The 16,084-nt window shown below is 36.3% G+C and overlaps 1 protein-coding gene across 1 annotated transcript; it reads right to left on the bottom strand.

Annotated features, from left to right (window-relative positions):
- Positions 1–1,518: 1,518 nt before the first annotated feature.
- LOC136032655 (nuclear factor interleukin-3-regulated protein-like) lies at positions 1,519–14,665 on the bottom strand. The gene is made up of 3 exons (XM_065712939.1): positions 14,646–14,665; positions 7,151–7,279; positions 1,519–4,407 (listed from the first exon to the last, which is right to left on the bottom strand). Exons 2-3 carry the CDS (start codon positions 7,267–7,269, stop codon positions 3,531–3,533), a joined length of 996 nt encoding a protein of 331 aa, XP_065569011.1. The 5' UTR covers positions 7,270–7,279; positions 14,646–14,665; the 3' UTR covers positions 1,519–3,530.
- Positions 14,666–16,084: the final 1,419 nt, after the last annotated feature.

Genomic DNA, 16,084 nt, shown 5'->3' with positions numbered 1-16,084 from the left:
CCAGCATGATTTGAAAAACAGTCAGAAACTAATCAAAATAACAAGTTTTTTTTATCTCAAAGCGAAAAGCAATATTAAAACCTAAAACGGACATAAATCTTTACGCTAAAGTTAGACTTCTTATTCCAGTTCCTTCAGAAGAACTCCTAAAACTGCTACTAACAACTCACCACAACACCAAGCCGCCTGAGGCCAACAAAGGTACACAAGCTCCTCCTCCATCTCAATCTATTGAAAGCCTCCCCCTTTACACCCTCCCAGGAAGCTCCCATTTCCCTTAAATACGTTCCTACTATATCCTCATACCCAAACTGAGGACGACCTGCTTTTCACTTAGCCCCAGACGGTTGCCCAAAAAGACAATCTATAATTTTTTCAACCGTAGAACGTATCCTAGCCACTTCAACCTTTCTCTCATTATATCCCTAGGAAGCGGGATTGAACAGCACTTTTCGTAGAGCTTACTGTTTGAAATACGATCGGTCAGACGGGTACCCAAAACAACCTGAACGCAATTTGCTGAAAACATCTAACAAATCTTCATCCATTTTTCAGAATGCTAATGCTTTTACCTTCCTATTCTTCCAAACTTACTTCAACTGTGAAAAAAAACACCCTGAGCCTTACCTCTTCTAATTTAAACACCTTCACTGCACCCATTACTTTTACTAATAATACTAATTATGTAAGTGAAGATGTCCACTTGATTGATCTTTTGGTTACCCAACGTCACTTTTTCATCATCATTTATTCCTACTCTTAGTGACTTAGTCTTTTAACGTTAACTTTTAAATATATTCTAGCACTCTGAACTCGCCAAACCTCTAAAGATTCATTCATTTTGCTCACACTTTCATCTAGGACACTTAAATCCTCAGCGTAATCTAATTCCAAGAAAGTTTTACTTCCCCATTTGATTTCGTGTCCTCCCACTGCCTTTGCTGTGCTTCTTAAGATAAACTCCATCAAAATCATCCATACGAACAGAAATAGAGCACAACCTCGTAAAAAGTCCTAAAGCCACTTTGTTGGATTCAAGTCACACAAACTAAGCGCCCCTCCTGATGGTATTCCAAATTCAATAATCTGCACTTCAATGGGGGTGCTAATTCACAAAACTTAGAGGGGGGCAAAGCTGTTTGTAAATGCAAAATCAAATCTAAAAAAGATGCACTACTTTAGGTCCCATTATTGATTAATTAATGCAAAATGGGCATTCAAAAGATGCTAAATCTTTAAACAATTTGATTAGATGAAGTTCTTCAAAAATGATTAGTTGAGGTTTTCCAAAAACGAATAAATAAAAATACTACGTTTAAAAATTCCTTCAAGCATGAAAATCTAGAGGCAGAGCCAGTTGAGGGAACCAATCATTATTAGGGACAATATTCTGAATAGGAGATATAAGTACTCTTCAATCTGCAATTCATTTATTAGTGGCTGGATCAAGTTAGGCAAGTTTAAGCCACTGGAGATGTCCCTTAGATTACCTACTAGCTAGTTAAAAATAGATAAAGGCAGAAATTACAACTTTAATTTCACTTATATTTGTCATAAATTATGTTAATACAATGTACTTCATAAAAATAACACCGAACAACGACATGTAATAATTTGAGATCGGACAAAAACATGAAAAATAAGAAGTTACATTTTCATAAAATAACAATTTTCTAATAGGCAATATTACTTTTAATGTGTACTTTATATACTAAAAGTAACATTGCCTATCCAAAAACCAAAACAATATTTTTCACTTAGTTTTATCATTAACTTAATGATTCCGGTAAGTAATACTAGATGGTGCTAATTGTAATTTTCTCAGAGACGGACTCAAATTGCCTCTCTGATTAACCTCCTGGGCTTTATGATCCTTTAATCTACACTGGTTGATTTGTCTCAAAAACTATTATTAATACACATCAACATGGAGCGATAAAAGTATAAAGGGCAGTATATAGATACCCCTCACTTTGGGCAGCTAAACAGAACCAGGTTGACTCAACAAAAACAAGCAAGGGTTAATTTAAAAAAAAATCTTTACCTGATACAAACTGCCCGATCTATACTATAGTCAAAATTACCGGCAAACAACAAAATTACGCAAAACTACAGCGGCAATACTGTATTCCATGCGTAATTTAGACAGTTTGACTATGTTCAACTTTTGAGCGTAATTTTCAATACCAATCAGAGAAAAGATTTAGAAGACATTTTTTTTTAATTAAAAAAAAAGTAGGAGCAGTTTGGTAATTGATGAAGCTGAAAAAGGTACAAAGACAATAGTCTTAGAAGAGAATAATTCAAACAAAATTAGAGATGACGCTGGCTTTTTAACCCAGGCTCTCAATATTCCCTTTCAGCAGCGCATGTGATGTAAAAAATCACCAAAATTCCATGCACAGTGGCTCTTTTTTTATTTACATGTGTGACTATAATGTGGCTCGGGTATAAGACTTGAGTGTTGGTTCAGTCATACTAAGTTTACCTTAACTGCAAGCAAACTGAAGTGTGTCTCACAATTAAAATAAAGACTTGTATAGCTTTTCATTGACGAATTAGGTCGTCAGGTTCCGAAGTCCTATCTAAGGGTATGGCCTAAATGGATCGACACAGATGTCATATCCGTGCTTGTGGAATGGAGGCTCAACCGAATGAATAGTTGAATAGGATGTTATATCAAATTCGTTGGTATGCAATTATATTAAATAATAAAAACAAATTTTTCTCAATTAACAAATTCAAATTATTCAAATTCAAGAATATGTTACTAAATGAAACTTGTTATCTTAAGTTGTTAAACAAAAGAATTCACAAACTAATACAAATCGCACAAAGAAATATACTGGATATTCTAAAATTTATTAGCAGTTCCTTTTCCGATTTAAATGACTACCCTCAAATTACTTAAACATTTCGTATTCTTTTCTCGATTCGAGCTTGTAAATAAATAATTTGTCACTAAAAAGAAAGATGAGACCCGATAGACCTTCTACCACAAGAAAGAGGAATAGGTACCATCACAAGTAACTGCAAAGACCCTTATGTCATTCACCAAGTGAACAATACTAGAAATGAGCATAATAAACTAGATTTAACCTAAAAAATTGAAAGCAATTTTAATGGTAATTTTCGTAACCTAATTTTTCGTCAAAAAGTATCGTTTAATCCCGCTAGGGCACATTCTATGGATGACGGATGATAGAATGCCAAAGATCGTTCTTTTTGATGGCATATCTAATTTAAAAGGCGAATCAAAATAACAGATACACTTTGAAGCTTGATTTCTATCTTTCACAAGCACATCTTTTTAAATGAACATAATTACATACAGCAACAATTTTATATTAGCACAGTATCACTTCCAACGTAACACTAAACTCCCTTATGGCAGCACTGTTTATACGTCATGAAGACACTAAAATAATGCAGTAAACATGAATTACTACGTAATTCAACATGAAGACAATACAATAGACACTAACTAATAGTGACAATCAATGAATATATACACATACATATATATCGGTTTAGTTTACTGGTTTTGAATTTAACATGGACTTCAGGGATTCAACTTCTGACGCTAAACGAGCCAACTGGTCACGTATGGCATCGTCGTTTTGGCCATTGTCATCTCGCCTAGGTCTTTTTACCTCTGGGCCTTCTTCATTTGACCAATCATATGATGAAACACCGGAATCACTGAAGCTTCCACTCGGTAGAGGGGATTCTCTGTTTTGATCACGTGGTAACAATTTCAAATTTATTGCTTCTTCCTTGACTTCTGTCAGACTTAAAAGGGTATTAGCTGCTTCTTTTTCGCCTAGATGTGTCTTATGGCGGAGCTTGAAAGGTAGGCCTGATGATGAATATGACTCATATTGTGCTATTGAAGGAGAAGGAGGAGCTTCATCACCAGATGAGCAGTACTCCCTCTTTGTGTCGCATGTCATTGAGCTCATTTGATCTTCCTCATGAACTCGGCTATAGATGTGGTCAAAATTCGAAGTTGGTGTTATTCTTGACACAACAACTGACTGGCGCACTGGAGGCTCGACACTAACGGACGGTGTATACGCCCTTGAACGGGATCTTGAAAAATTTATAATCTGCTCTTGTGTCGGCATTGAAGCTACAATCTGGTCCATCGAGATAATATTTTCAGCCGAAATTTGGTATTTATCCCTTATTGCATTTAGCTGTGCTCTTAGAATATGGTTTTCCTTTGTCAATTCTAAAACTCGTTGCTCAAGAATTATGTCGTTGATTCGCCTTTTCTCTCGTGAACGTTTTGCAGCCTCGTTGTTGCGACGGCGACGATCCCAGTAGTTTATGTCCTTTTTCGCGTCTGGAATAAATTCTCGCTGTTTACGATGCAATGAAGCCGAGGAAGACATGTTGACTGCCCTAGAAAAGAAAGAGGATTCTTAATTATTTTTTTTTTTTATGAGAATATTTTAAATATTTTTAAATGAGAATAATTTTTTTATGAGATATATTTAATATAATGAGAATATAATGATTTAATGAGAATAATTTTTTTTAAATAATTTTTTTATGGGAATATTTTAAAAATATAAAGAATATTTTTTTATGAGATTTTTTATTTTTTTTTTATGAGATTAGAGAATGAGTATCCCCATTCTCTATTCTTTTATTTTAGACAAGGACTAACTTTTGAAATGACTACAAAGCAGTTAATGCTTAACACGTTTTTTGAACAGATCTTTCTTAGTTTAGTTCTTAATAGTAAAAAATCCTCTAGAGGTTTCAAAAATGATGTTAGCGGCAACGTTGGCCTCAGGCGGCTTGGTACTGCAGTGAGTTTTTAGTGGTAGTAGTAACGTACACGTAGTGATTACAATTTTCCGATTACGATCATAGTAAGATTTTTGTTACGTCATTACAAGTCCAACAAACATTTCGTGAGCTCAACGTCACCCCTAGATACGGCCTTGTTTCCAATAGCAATAAATTTCAGAACGTTTGATCCACCCGTTTTTACTTTTCCAATGAATTTGCCTCCCCTCAAGCAGTTGCGCCGATTCACAAATATGTTTGGGAGAGGTGGGGGGCAGTATATTTTCAATAAAATTGCAAAAAGGGCACTTTTTATGAAAATACCAAAGGATATTTTTAAAAACTAGGAGGGATAATACCCCTCCCCCCAAAAAAAAGGCCACCACTGCTCTTCGGAGGAACTACTTTGTTCACATCAGACGTCACTGAGCTAATTGTAATTTATGTCTCAATTATTAACTTTCTTGCTATTTTTTACCTCTGAATATTTATAGGGAAAAAACTTTGATAGCAATGGAAATTGCTGTATTATATGTATTATATGGTACACACTCGAGAAATTAAGTTAGGTTACTCATAATGAAATATACAAAAATACGACGAAAATACAATATTTTAGTATCAAATTATGAAAACTACAACAAAGAATTATGGTAGGTGGACCGCAAATTATATTAAAGACCTAACCTAACCCTACCAAAATGCCATCTCTATATATTAATTATTTAATAAAAATATACCTACAACACTGATTTCAACTGAGCCTAAGCTAATATTCTTCAAATACTCTCAAATATAAACGATTATTGTCTGATCTGTAGATCCAAATTCTCAAGTGTGTGTACCAACCATATAATAAAGTAGTACCGTTCTAACTTTTCTAGAAATAGTAGAGCCTCGCAATACTACCGTTTACCCGGTTTATGGTACGAAATACAATCTTCCCGATGCAGTCAGAGCAGGGTAATCTCCGCGAATTGAGCAACCATAATTCAATTATTATTACTCTAAAATTATAGCCCACCGAGGCAAATGTAATCGTATCTCCCTTGAAAAACTTTATTTTATTTTTTCAGATGATTCTGTTCTTTACCCTATTTTTAGGAATCAGGATTTTAGTGATATTCGGGTGGCCTTTTTCCGTTTTTGTTAATATCTTCTCTATCTTCCTCTTTGGTATAGGAATCGAAACTGATAAATAAGCTTTACCTTTCGAATATTAGTGAGAAGCTGACGGATTTACACGAAAAGCTTTCGAAAATGGCGTTTCGGCATTTGTCGCCTCACCAAGGTTTGATTCGCTTGTTTTATTAATTTCATTTATTTTATGCTATTGTTGTTTAATCGCTATTGGTGATTTATTGTTTTTTTTATGTAATGCTACTGTTGATTTTCATTTTTGAATCATATTTTTTTTTGCGTTACTCCACTATTTATCTTGTGATGTAAGTGGGTTTTAAATAAATATTATTATTATTACTAAGGGTTTCTTGTAGTAAAATAGCCAAATATGGTAAAATCAATATTTTTTTTACGACAGATTGGAATTCTAGACATGTCTAGCATTAACAATTCAAGCAGCCAGGTAACCACAGTTGGAAGAGGTGGATAGGGAAAGCATAATTTTTTTTCACTATTTTTTCTGTCTTCACGGATGTGACAATTTTCCCTGCTGTTTAGTTAATGGATTTGATCAATTGGCTTCTTAACATTTTAATCCGTATCACAACACACATAAACAATATCTAATTATGTGATGAAGCCACAAACGATTACTTTAAAAACTACCTATTTAAACCTTTTGGACATGGACACTGAAAATTTCCCCATTTTAACCTAAATTGCACAGTTCGACAGGAAAAAAAAACTAGTCAAAGCTACTTGACATCCCTCAGTGAATCACTTTGTTATTCTATGAATTGTCTTCCCAATCTAAGTTTGGGTATCCGGGCTTTGTTTTTCCCCTTAGGTCAACTTGGCCTCTGATAGACAGCTCCCTTCTCTGCAGTTTCTTGTGCTTTGTGTAACCAGTATGGATTTTGTGACAGAATTCAATTGAATCGTGATATGTTCAATCACCATCCAAGTTGAGTACTCGGAATCCGAGACACGCTTAAAAGGAGGACTAAAACATTTATCCACAAATTTATCCACCTGGTATGCAGTTCAGAGCACCACATTTTCCATCCTGAGTATATATCCCCCATGCCCCTCCTCTTCGGGCTACGCATCGCAGATTTTCATTATGTGAGACCACCACTATCTACGATTTTTGAAAATGGACATGCCTTCACAATAAATAGTCACAGGTAGACTAATCTAGTCAATAAATTTAGTCTTAAAAACCTACTCATCACAGCTGGAAGTTCCAACATAAACATCATTTGAAAGATTCATTTCTCTATCTGTGCTTCTATCACCAGAGTAATAATCAGACTGCAATGATTCTTCTTGATTCGTTGTGACCATAATATAGCTTCTGAAATAAAAAATATCCTTACTGCATGTTCCACTGAAAACCGTAAAAATATTAATAAATGCTTATCCCCAAATGTATTACGCAGTCATTGGCTAACACTAACACTGCCATGGCTAGTGCCATGTTAAATTGGGTCGTATTCGGAGGATTTTTCCAGGCGGCAAAATTGGTGTTCAACACTGTTTAGTGTTCAGTCAAGAAACCCTTAGTAATAATAATAATAATGTTTATTTAAAACCCACTTACATCACAAGATAAATAGTGGAGTAAACACAAACCAAAAGTTCTAGTGCTCTTTGTAAGAGACAAAAAATACAGGAGGGCAAATAGCCCTCTCCCACTCTCATTTTTCTCCAGTCACCCGATCGAATTTTTGAGATAGCCATGTTGTTCAACACTAATACTGCCATGTTAAATTGGGGCATATTCGGAGGATTTTTCCAGGCGGCAAAATTGGTGTTCAACACTGTCCAGGCACTTACTTTGGAATTTAATTCACGGACAAGAAGGGGCTATCTTTTGACGCATAAAAGTAAATAAGAATATGGTAGAAATTGTGCAAAAAAAAATATGGATTTGTAAACCTGTTATATAAAACACGACATCCCGCTATTCCAAGCATTATTTTCTTAAACACGTGAAACAATTTACACAATGTTGTGCCGTGTATCAGCGTGTATTTTCTCCGAAATTCTTTTCGCACTATTATGCAACCAATAACGTAATAATTGAAGGCAGCAAGGCATTCCATAGCGAATTATCCGAACAGAATGATCTACCCTGGGGTCATATAGTTTGCATCCAGACTTTGCCGCATGTCTCTGTATCGGCTGTGTAAAAAAGGCACGAGTGTTTACATTCAGCTGACCAGCTAATCCAACTTTCGTTTTTATTTTAGCTGCCATTTTTCCGAAGGTCTGCCCAATCTCCACCACTCAAAAAAAAAAAAAAAAAAAAAAAAAAAAAAAAAAAAAAAAAAAAAAAAAAAAAAAAAAACTTGGATCAAAGAAATAAGAGCTTAGTTGTTAAATTTGCAAAAAGTCAAATAGTGGTAACGAATAGTAAGGAGCGATACGGCTCAATAGTAACCGAAGCTCTAAGCAACAGAGTATTGATAACAATAGATACATCAAAACGATCGAACTTTAAAGCTTATTAAAATATGCAAAATGTATCAAATTTAATGGCACCCATCAAAAGTTACGAATCTGAGAGAATTTGCCCAATTTTTTGAAAAGGGAGGAAATACCCACAAAACACCAAGTGATCTTGATGAAAATCACTCCATCAGATTTAGCATACCAGAGAACCCTACTGTGGTTCTGTGGAATTTTGCATTTTTTTTTTTGCCAGAAGAAAGATCATGGATGAATGTTTATTGGTCCTTTTGTTTCCCAGGGGTGATCATTTCAAACCAGTGATCGTACAAGGTTGGGAAAGGGCTCATTTGAGCGGAAACCAAAAGTTCTAGTGCCCTTTGTAAGAGACAAAAAATACAGGAGGGCAAATAGCCCTTTCCCACTCTCATTTTTCTTCAGTCACCCGATCAATATTTTTAGATGGCCATGTTGTTCAATATAGTCAAAATATCTAATAATTAGGTCCTTTAGAATGACTTACCTCCCCCCGCAGTCCCCAGGGGAAGGACTGCAGGTTATGAACTCCGCCCATTGTTTACATATAGTATTGGTTATTGGGAAAAATACAGACGTTTTCAGGAGGGATTTTTCTAGTGATGGGTCGGGAGGTTAGGGGGCGGGGGTACATGAGAGGATCTTTCCGTGGATGAACTTTTCATGTAGGAAAGGAATTTTCCATGGAGAGAGCCGGATTTCCCAGCAGTATTTAAAAACGATCAGAAATTAAACAAAAACACAAATTTTTTCAACTGAAAGTAAGGAGCAACATTAAAACTTAAAACGAACAAATGATTACGTATACGAGGAGATCACCCCTCGTCAATACCTCCTTCTTTGCACTAAAGTTTTTTAGTACCTTCTGAAAGAGCTGTTTATCCAATTAAACGGCCTTGGTGATTCAGGAGACATTCTTATAGAATAGGCACAAAATTCGAACTTTAGCGTAAAGAGCGAAGCTAACCTAATCTAATGTTGCATATTTTAATAAGCATCAAAATGCGATCGTTTTGATGGGATGACGAGGGGTGGCACCCTCGTATACGTAATAATTTCTGTTCGTTTCAAGTTTTAATGTTGCTCCTTATTTTAAGTAGAAAAAACTTTTTTTTTATTTAATAAATAGTTTAGTTTTATATTTTTCTCTCCGAGCCGGCTACCAATTTCATATTAGAAGAACAAAAATGTTTTCAAAAAATAGCATTCGTTCTAGATGTTTACCGTTCATTGAAAACTCTTTTTTAAGGATTACCATAACCTGAATTTGAAACTTTGAGATTTTACTATTTTCACAATTTTTTTCTATCTTCACTAATATTCAGAAAAATTCTTGCCACTCCCCCTGCATTTTAGGGAATTCGCACAATGTCAGGCGATATCTAATGCGTTGGAGTATTTTCAAGATCAATTCTACAAAAAAAATCCTTGGAATCCTTCATACTATTCAGATTGATTCCTACAGAAACATATCTCACACAGTTGAACAGTTTTATGAGGAATATATTTTGAAATATATATATTTTGAAACTTCAATATCTCACTTTTGAAAAGTCCATAGACGTACTCAGCCAGAACTTTATGAGGATTCAATTTTCTAACAAATGGATAATTTTGTATAAAACCCTCAGGGTTCTCAGTCTGACGAAATATTTACCCCTCCCCTGGGGAGGGATAAATCGCGTAATTATTTCTACTACTAATAACTCACTGCAGTACCAAGCCACCTGAGGCCAACACTGCTACGCACGCTCCTCCCCCAACCTAATCTATTCAAGGCCTCCCTTTTTACCCTTTCGGGAAGTTCCCATGTCCTTTAAATCTTCATTTATGACTTCCTCCAACCTCAGACGAGGGGGAACTGCAAAAATTCTTCTTTCAAATCTTTGCGCTTCTTACCCCACGAGAATGTTTCAAAGGCTTGCCATCCCTAGGAAAATATTGCCACCCATGATTAGGGAGAAACAAACATGCAAATCAACATCTGCTTATGTATTTTTCGCATTAAACTGATCACCTGCTAGAGGCTTCAGACTTACTTAGACTTAGGTCCTCCCACGCCTGAGGGCGCACAAGGCAGCAACAGTGGTTCGCCACGACGACCTGTCCTGAGCCTTCGACCAAAGCTCCTCCATCGAGGACCTCGCCAGCTTCGCCTCCTTCTCTAACATCCTGCCAATTGTCATTTTGGGTCTCCCTGACTTGCGGAGGCCGGGGGGTATCCAACACCATATGTCATGAGGTAGCCTTCCATCACCCATTCGCACCATGTGCCCCCAATACATCCATCGTCGCTTTCTAATGGTATCAAGGATGGGGGTATGGTTTGTTATGGTATAAATCTCATCATTTCTTATTCTCTCAGTCCAATGTATATTCAAAATATATCTTAGGCAGTTATTATCGAATGCCCATAGTCGTTTTCCTAGTTGCGCAGTGATACTCCAAGTTTCACAACCATATGTAAGGACGGAGGTCCTCTCCGTTATTGCTACTATAAATTCTGAGTTTTAGCTTCTGGGAATTTTGTTCCAAAAGGAAGAACCTGAAATTGTGTTTAGATTTTATACAGCTACTGTGTGCTAGTGAGACACAGGGTTTAGTAGTAAATGCAGCACCAGGGGGGATTGCTGAGGATGCGGCTGTGAGGACTTGTTGTACATGTGATTGTCATTCATTTCCTAATTCACATAAAAATTGAGGTAGGGGCGGCTGGTGCCGAGGTTAATTTTACCCTGAACCACCAATCCTAGGGACGTCCTTAGTAAGAGAAATGCAGTAATCGAATTGAAGTAACATACTATCAAAAAACTACAGATATTCACCCGATATATCGAAGATCAACTAGACCAAATTATTATATTCATTTAGTCACCAACTATTTTCTTGGTTTTAATTGACAGCCAAAGGTAATTAAACAGATGTTACAATAAAAAGAATAAAGTGCTAGTTAGTCCATTGCGTAAGAGCACCGTTATTACAACATGTTATTCAGTTATCAAAAACCACAAGCTTCAAAAAAGAAACTAGATGCACACGTGATTACCTATTTGGAACTCGTGACTTGAATTCACACGACAAAAGAACCTCCAAAATTAGATTTCATGAAACCTGGAAACCAAATTACGTAATGCTCATTTTTCGCTCTGTTAGTCTACAGGAAAAAAAATAATAGGTTGTAATTTATTCCTTCGTAATGCTTTAAAAATGTGCTTAATATTATAAAAAGAAAATGTATATTATTTAGATTTTCAATTATAGAATATTACTTATTCAGAATATTATTACTTGTGCGCCTTACTCATAGGCGCACAAATCCAAGAGATTTAGTGGGAATGAGATTTTTCTGAATTGGAGGAGGGGGCTAGATATACACGTATACGGTTTTTTTTTACGAGAGTGGCCTATTAATTGCAACAGAAAAAAAGAAATTCTCAAAATTTGGCGTCAAGAACACCTTTTTGGGGGTAATATTCATTGTAAAAACCTTTTATTTGTCCTAGGCTAAAGGCTAGGCTGTTATCTTATTTTGATAGATTGCTATTAACCTTCGGTTCTTAAATATCACTAATTTGAAAAAAAAAGGAGGTCCAGATAATTTAAAAATCTAGTTAGGGGGCAATTACGTTTTTCTTTTCATTAAAAATATCCAAAAATGCACTTAAGACATAAATACCAAGAAGGAGTTTGTTAGAATAAAGTACCCCCCCCCCTAATTGACGTCCTTGGACTGCATCCTGGCATTAGAGGGGGGGGGGGGGGTATTAAATCATGTAGCACTTCTAAAAATCCAATGTATAAAGTGTTTCTTTACACTAGGAAACCCTCCTAACCGTTAATCGTTCGTGTAAAAACAGGTCAAATTGTGGGTACGCTTAACAGCTTTACTTTCAGGGCCCCTGACTAGACTTACAATAGAACCCTTGTTAAAAAAAAATCCACCAAGGACTTTATAGCAAGGTATAAATCATCATAATCAAAACGATTACAAGGCGTGGTCGAAACCTTAGTCCAAAGGAAAGGGACAATGTAAGATATTTTTTTAGAAAAGGGAGATGCTGTTGCAGTTGAGTTACAGGGAGGGAGCTAAACAAATGGTGCCTTCAAAGAACAAAATAGCCGAATATATAAATATAAATTAAATATAAATAAAATAATATAAATATAATAATATAATAACGAATATAATATATATTATAATAATATAATAACGAATATAAATATAAAAATAGCCGAGTATAAAGTAGGCTATAGTATGTAACAAAAAAAATTAAACGAGAGCAAAATACAACGATAAGGTTAAGATAAAGACTCTCTCATTGCGATTAATTCCGTGAAAATAACTACCCACCCCCTGGAGGTGGATTCTAATGCCTCGGAGAGCATTTAAAAGTTATCCTTATGATTATCTTAGATTGATCCTCCTTTGCACATACATTTCGATAGTCTACAAGTGCATTATAGGAGCCACAGGCGAGAGCCATAAACCCAGGGGCGTATTTCGTTAAAACCCTGGGAAGGGGACAAAGTTGGAGCCAATTTTTCCAAATCAAGTGAAAATGACAGTAAAAACTAAAGAATAAGCTGTTTAGTACAACGGAGGTATGAGAGGTACTTAATAGTATTATATAAAGGTAACTTATAGTAGCGTACTATTAAGGTAAATACGTACTAAAAAACTGATCTGTTTCAGTTAATGCTTGAATTATGCAGGTTTATCTTAGTTTTGGCAAGATTTTGGAAGAAAACATATTTAAGCTGGGACAAAGAGGGCAAACTAGGATCTAGGAGGACCAAGGTCTGGGAGGGGCAGTTGCCCCCTGCTTCATGGCAAATAACTCCCATGCATGACCCACGGGGCAGTCTGGCTTTCAACTTATGACTGTGTCAAAATAAAGCACAGGTCTAGGCTATTGTAACTAGATTAGGCTCTCGAGCTATTGTTGACATGATTACAGGTAAAATGTTAGAAGAGGGGCTATTTCAACAAAGTTTTAGGCTAATGGGGGGGGGAATTCTCGATAAATTGCAAAGCTGCTGAGTTAAGTGAATACAAGGCCTATAATTAAACCCTAGGATGGGGTTATCAAACTAGGCCATGGTAAAATCCTGCTTTAGTTAGGCCTACTTTTGGCTATCCTGGAAAGGGGCCAGGTTAGGAAAATGAAACTTTCGGAGATGGGTCTACAGGCTAAAGTATGACCCAGGAAGGTATTTTGAGCTACCTACTTCTGCTCCTTCTCTTTTTAGATGGTCCTGACCTTTAAAAATCTCTGTGTTATAAAATGAAAACTTACAAAATACATCTTCTGTTTAACTGAAGTAGGCTAACCAACAACTTTTCTGTTCCAGAACTTTGCTCAATCCCAATATATAAGGTTTTATATATGTGCAAATAGGCTACATTTCCTAAACTTCGAAAAAAACAACATTGATATGGCTTAAAATTCTACTCAAATAACAGGAATTACTTTTTCAGAACTAAAGCCAGAGAAAAAGAAACTGATAACTGAAAATTAAGGTAATTCATAGGCTTTTCTTTATCTAGGCTAGTCGAACAAAAGCCTCAATTTGAATCATTCCTTAAATAGACTCAATGATAGACAAAAGCCCTTTTCTAGGATTTTACCTCTTCTTCTACTGAAATTACTTAGTTCATATCCTTTACCTGGTTTGACACTTGGCTAAATCAGATTCCGATAATTAAAATTGAAACTAGAGTTCGAGATCCTTTCTCAACTGGTTTAATTTTTAGACTGATTCCCTATTGCCTCATTTGCAATGAGAGTTGCGTCGCCTGTCTTACGTCACCCAGTTCCCAGAGGTTTTTTTCAAAGCAGACAGGAAGTCGTGCGCAAGTGCAAATATTTCAAATTTCAGCATGTCCAACACAAAGGGTATGGTATATTTTATAATTTTGAAGGTACTTGTGTATTATAGCGACCACACTGTTGTTCTTGATCTGTTGCAAAACCGGTTTCTCCCTGTGCACTCGAAAATAATAAGCTTATGAAATATATCAAAATATGATGTAATAAATATATGGAATCTATACCAGAGAATGATGGAAAGCAGGCGCTCTAATTACGAACTGACCAATAGGTCAGTCAGCTTAAAGTCAACTAGGCAACTGAACTTGCTATGATTTTCTCGAGCTAGCTTAGCCAGGTTTTATCCAGGTTGGATTTTGACAGCCGAATCAGAAAAATACTGAAAATGAGAATAATTATTACCTATGAGACAATTCAGCTTTAATCCTATTGCAATTGGATCAAGTATCTAGTTTTATTTGAAACTTTCCACTTTTTAAATGAAGTCACCAAGCACTACACTGAAAATGGCGCAAACAGTTTTTAATATTTACCCTCTGGTCTTAAATCGCCAAACATTGATCCAGGGTTGCCAGCCAGTGAAAAAATTACTATATTCTAGAGATTTCTTGGTTAATTTAGTGATCTTCAATAATCTAGGGATTTGTGTGCTGATTTAGTGATTTTTTTGTTTATATAACATGAAAATTACTACTACTACTAACAACTCACCACAACATCAAGCCGCCTGAGGCCAACACAGCTACGCACGCTCCTCCATCCTAATCTAATAAAGCCTCCCTCTTTACACCCTCCCAGGAAGTTCCCATTTCCTTTAAATCTTTTATTTTGACATCCTCCCAGCCCAGACGAGGACGACCTGCTTTCCATTTAGCCCTAGACGGTTGGCCGAAAAGGACAGTCTTCGGCAATCTGTCATCCTTCATCTGCAGAACGTGGGCTAGCCATCTCAACCTTTCTTCCCTTATATTTTTCTTTCCCTTATTCCGTTCGAAATATGAAGAGCGAGCCTGGCTATTCTGCTTTTAACATCTTCACTGCTCCCACCTTCTTTACTAATAATACTCCTAAGGTAAGTGGAGCTGCCCACCTTATCAATCTTTTCGTTACCGAACGTCACCTTTTCATCTTCACTTATTCCTAACGTTAGTCAGTTAGTCTTCTTAACATTAATTTTCAAAGCTATTCTAGCACCCTGAACTCGCAAAACCTCTAAAAGAGGTTAATAAGTTAAAAATCACTAGACATTGTTATAAACCACTAAGGGTGGCAACCCTGCGCCCACGTGCATCCACCAACCCTTATCCATAGCGTTTCAAGTGACATGTGGCCGGATAAATTTTTGTTGTTATCTTATAGGAGTTAGACCCGGATAAGTGGAAAAGAAATCGGACAAGTAAAAGAACACGGGGATAGGGTTTTTGTTCTCTTTAGCTTATGGGTTAGACAGACATGGGTGCAAGCATTGCTGCATTTTATACCAGCTTTCGAGGTTGACAATTGGGTAAATTTTCCGATTATCTATTTTGATTATCCGTTAAAACAGTTTGAAGAAAAGAGTAGGGCAGTGCTTCCACTCCTCCCGATTTATCGGGACATCTCCCGACTTTTTGGAAAATCTCCCGACTGAAATTTCCTCCCGATAATCTCCCGATTTCTGTTGAATTGATCTCTGTCCAACTTGAAGTTTCTGATCTTTCTTGATTGTCTGGCAGAATGCAAAATATGTCTTTGATGCCCGTAAAAGGGGGATTTCAAAGCCGCCGGCCGCGTTTGATTCGCGGAAGTCAACTGCGGACCCTAATTAATGACCTAGTCGGCAGCTTGTCCCGTGAAAGACC

Source organism: Artemia franciscana, chromosome 11 (genome assembly GCF_032884065.1).
Source record: "Artemia franciscana chromosome 11, ASM3288406v1, whole genome shotgun sequence".
Taxonomy (NCBI): domain Eukaryota; kingdom Metazoa; phylum Arthropoda; class Branchiopoda; order Anostraca; family Artemiidae; genus Artemia; species Artemia franciscana.
The sequence above is the reverse complement of the archived record's forward strand: the minus strand, read 5'-3'. Positions and strand labels throughout refer to the sequence as shown.

Coding starts and splice junctions, on each gene's coding strand:
- LOC136032655 (XM_065712939.1), bottom strand. CDS start 7,269: ATGGTCACAACGAATCAAGAAGAATCATTGCAGTCTGATTATTACTCT. Junction 4,408..7,150: donor GGAACTTCCAGCTGTGATGA/GTAGGTTTTTAA, acceptor TTTCTTTTCTAG/GGCAGTCAACATGTCTTCCT.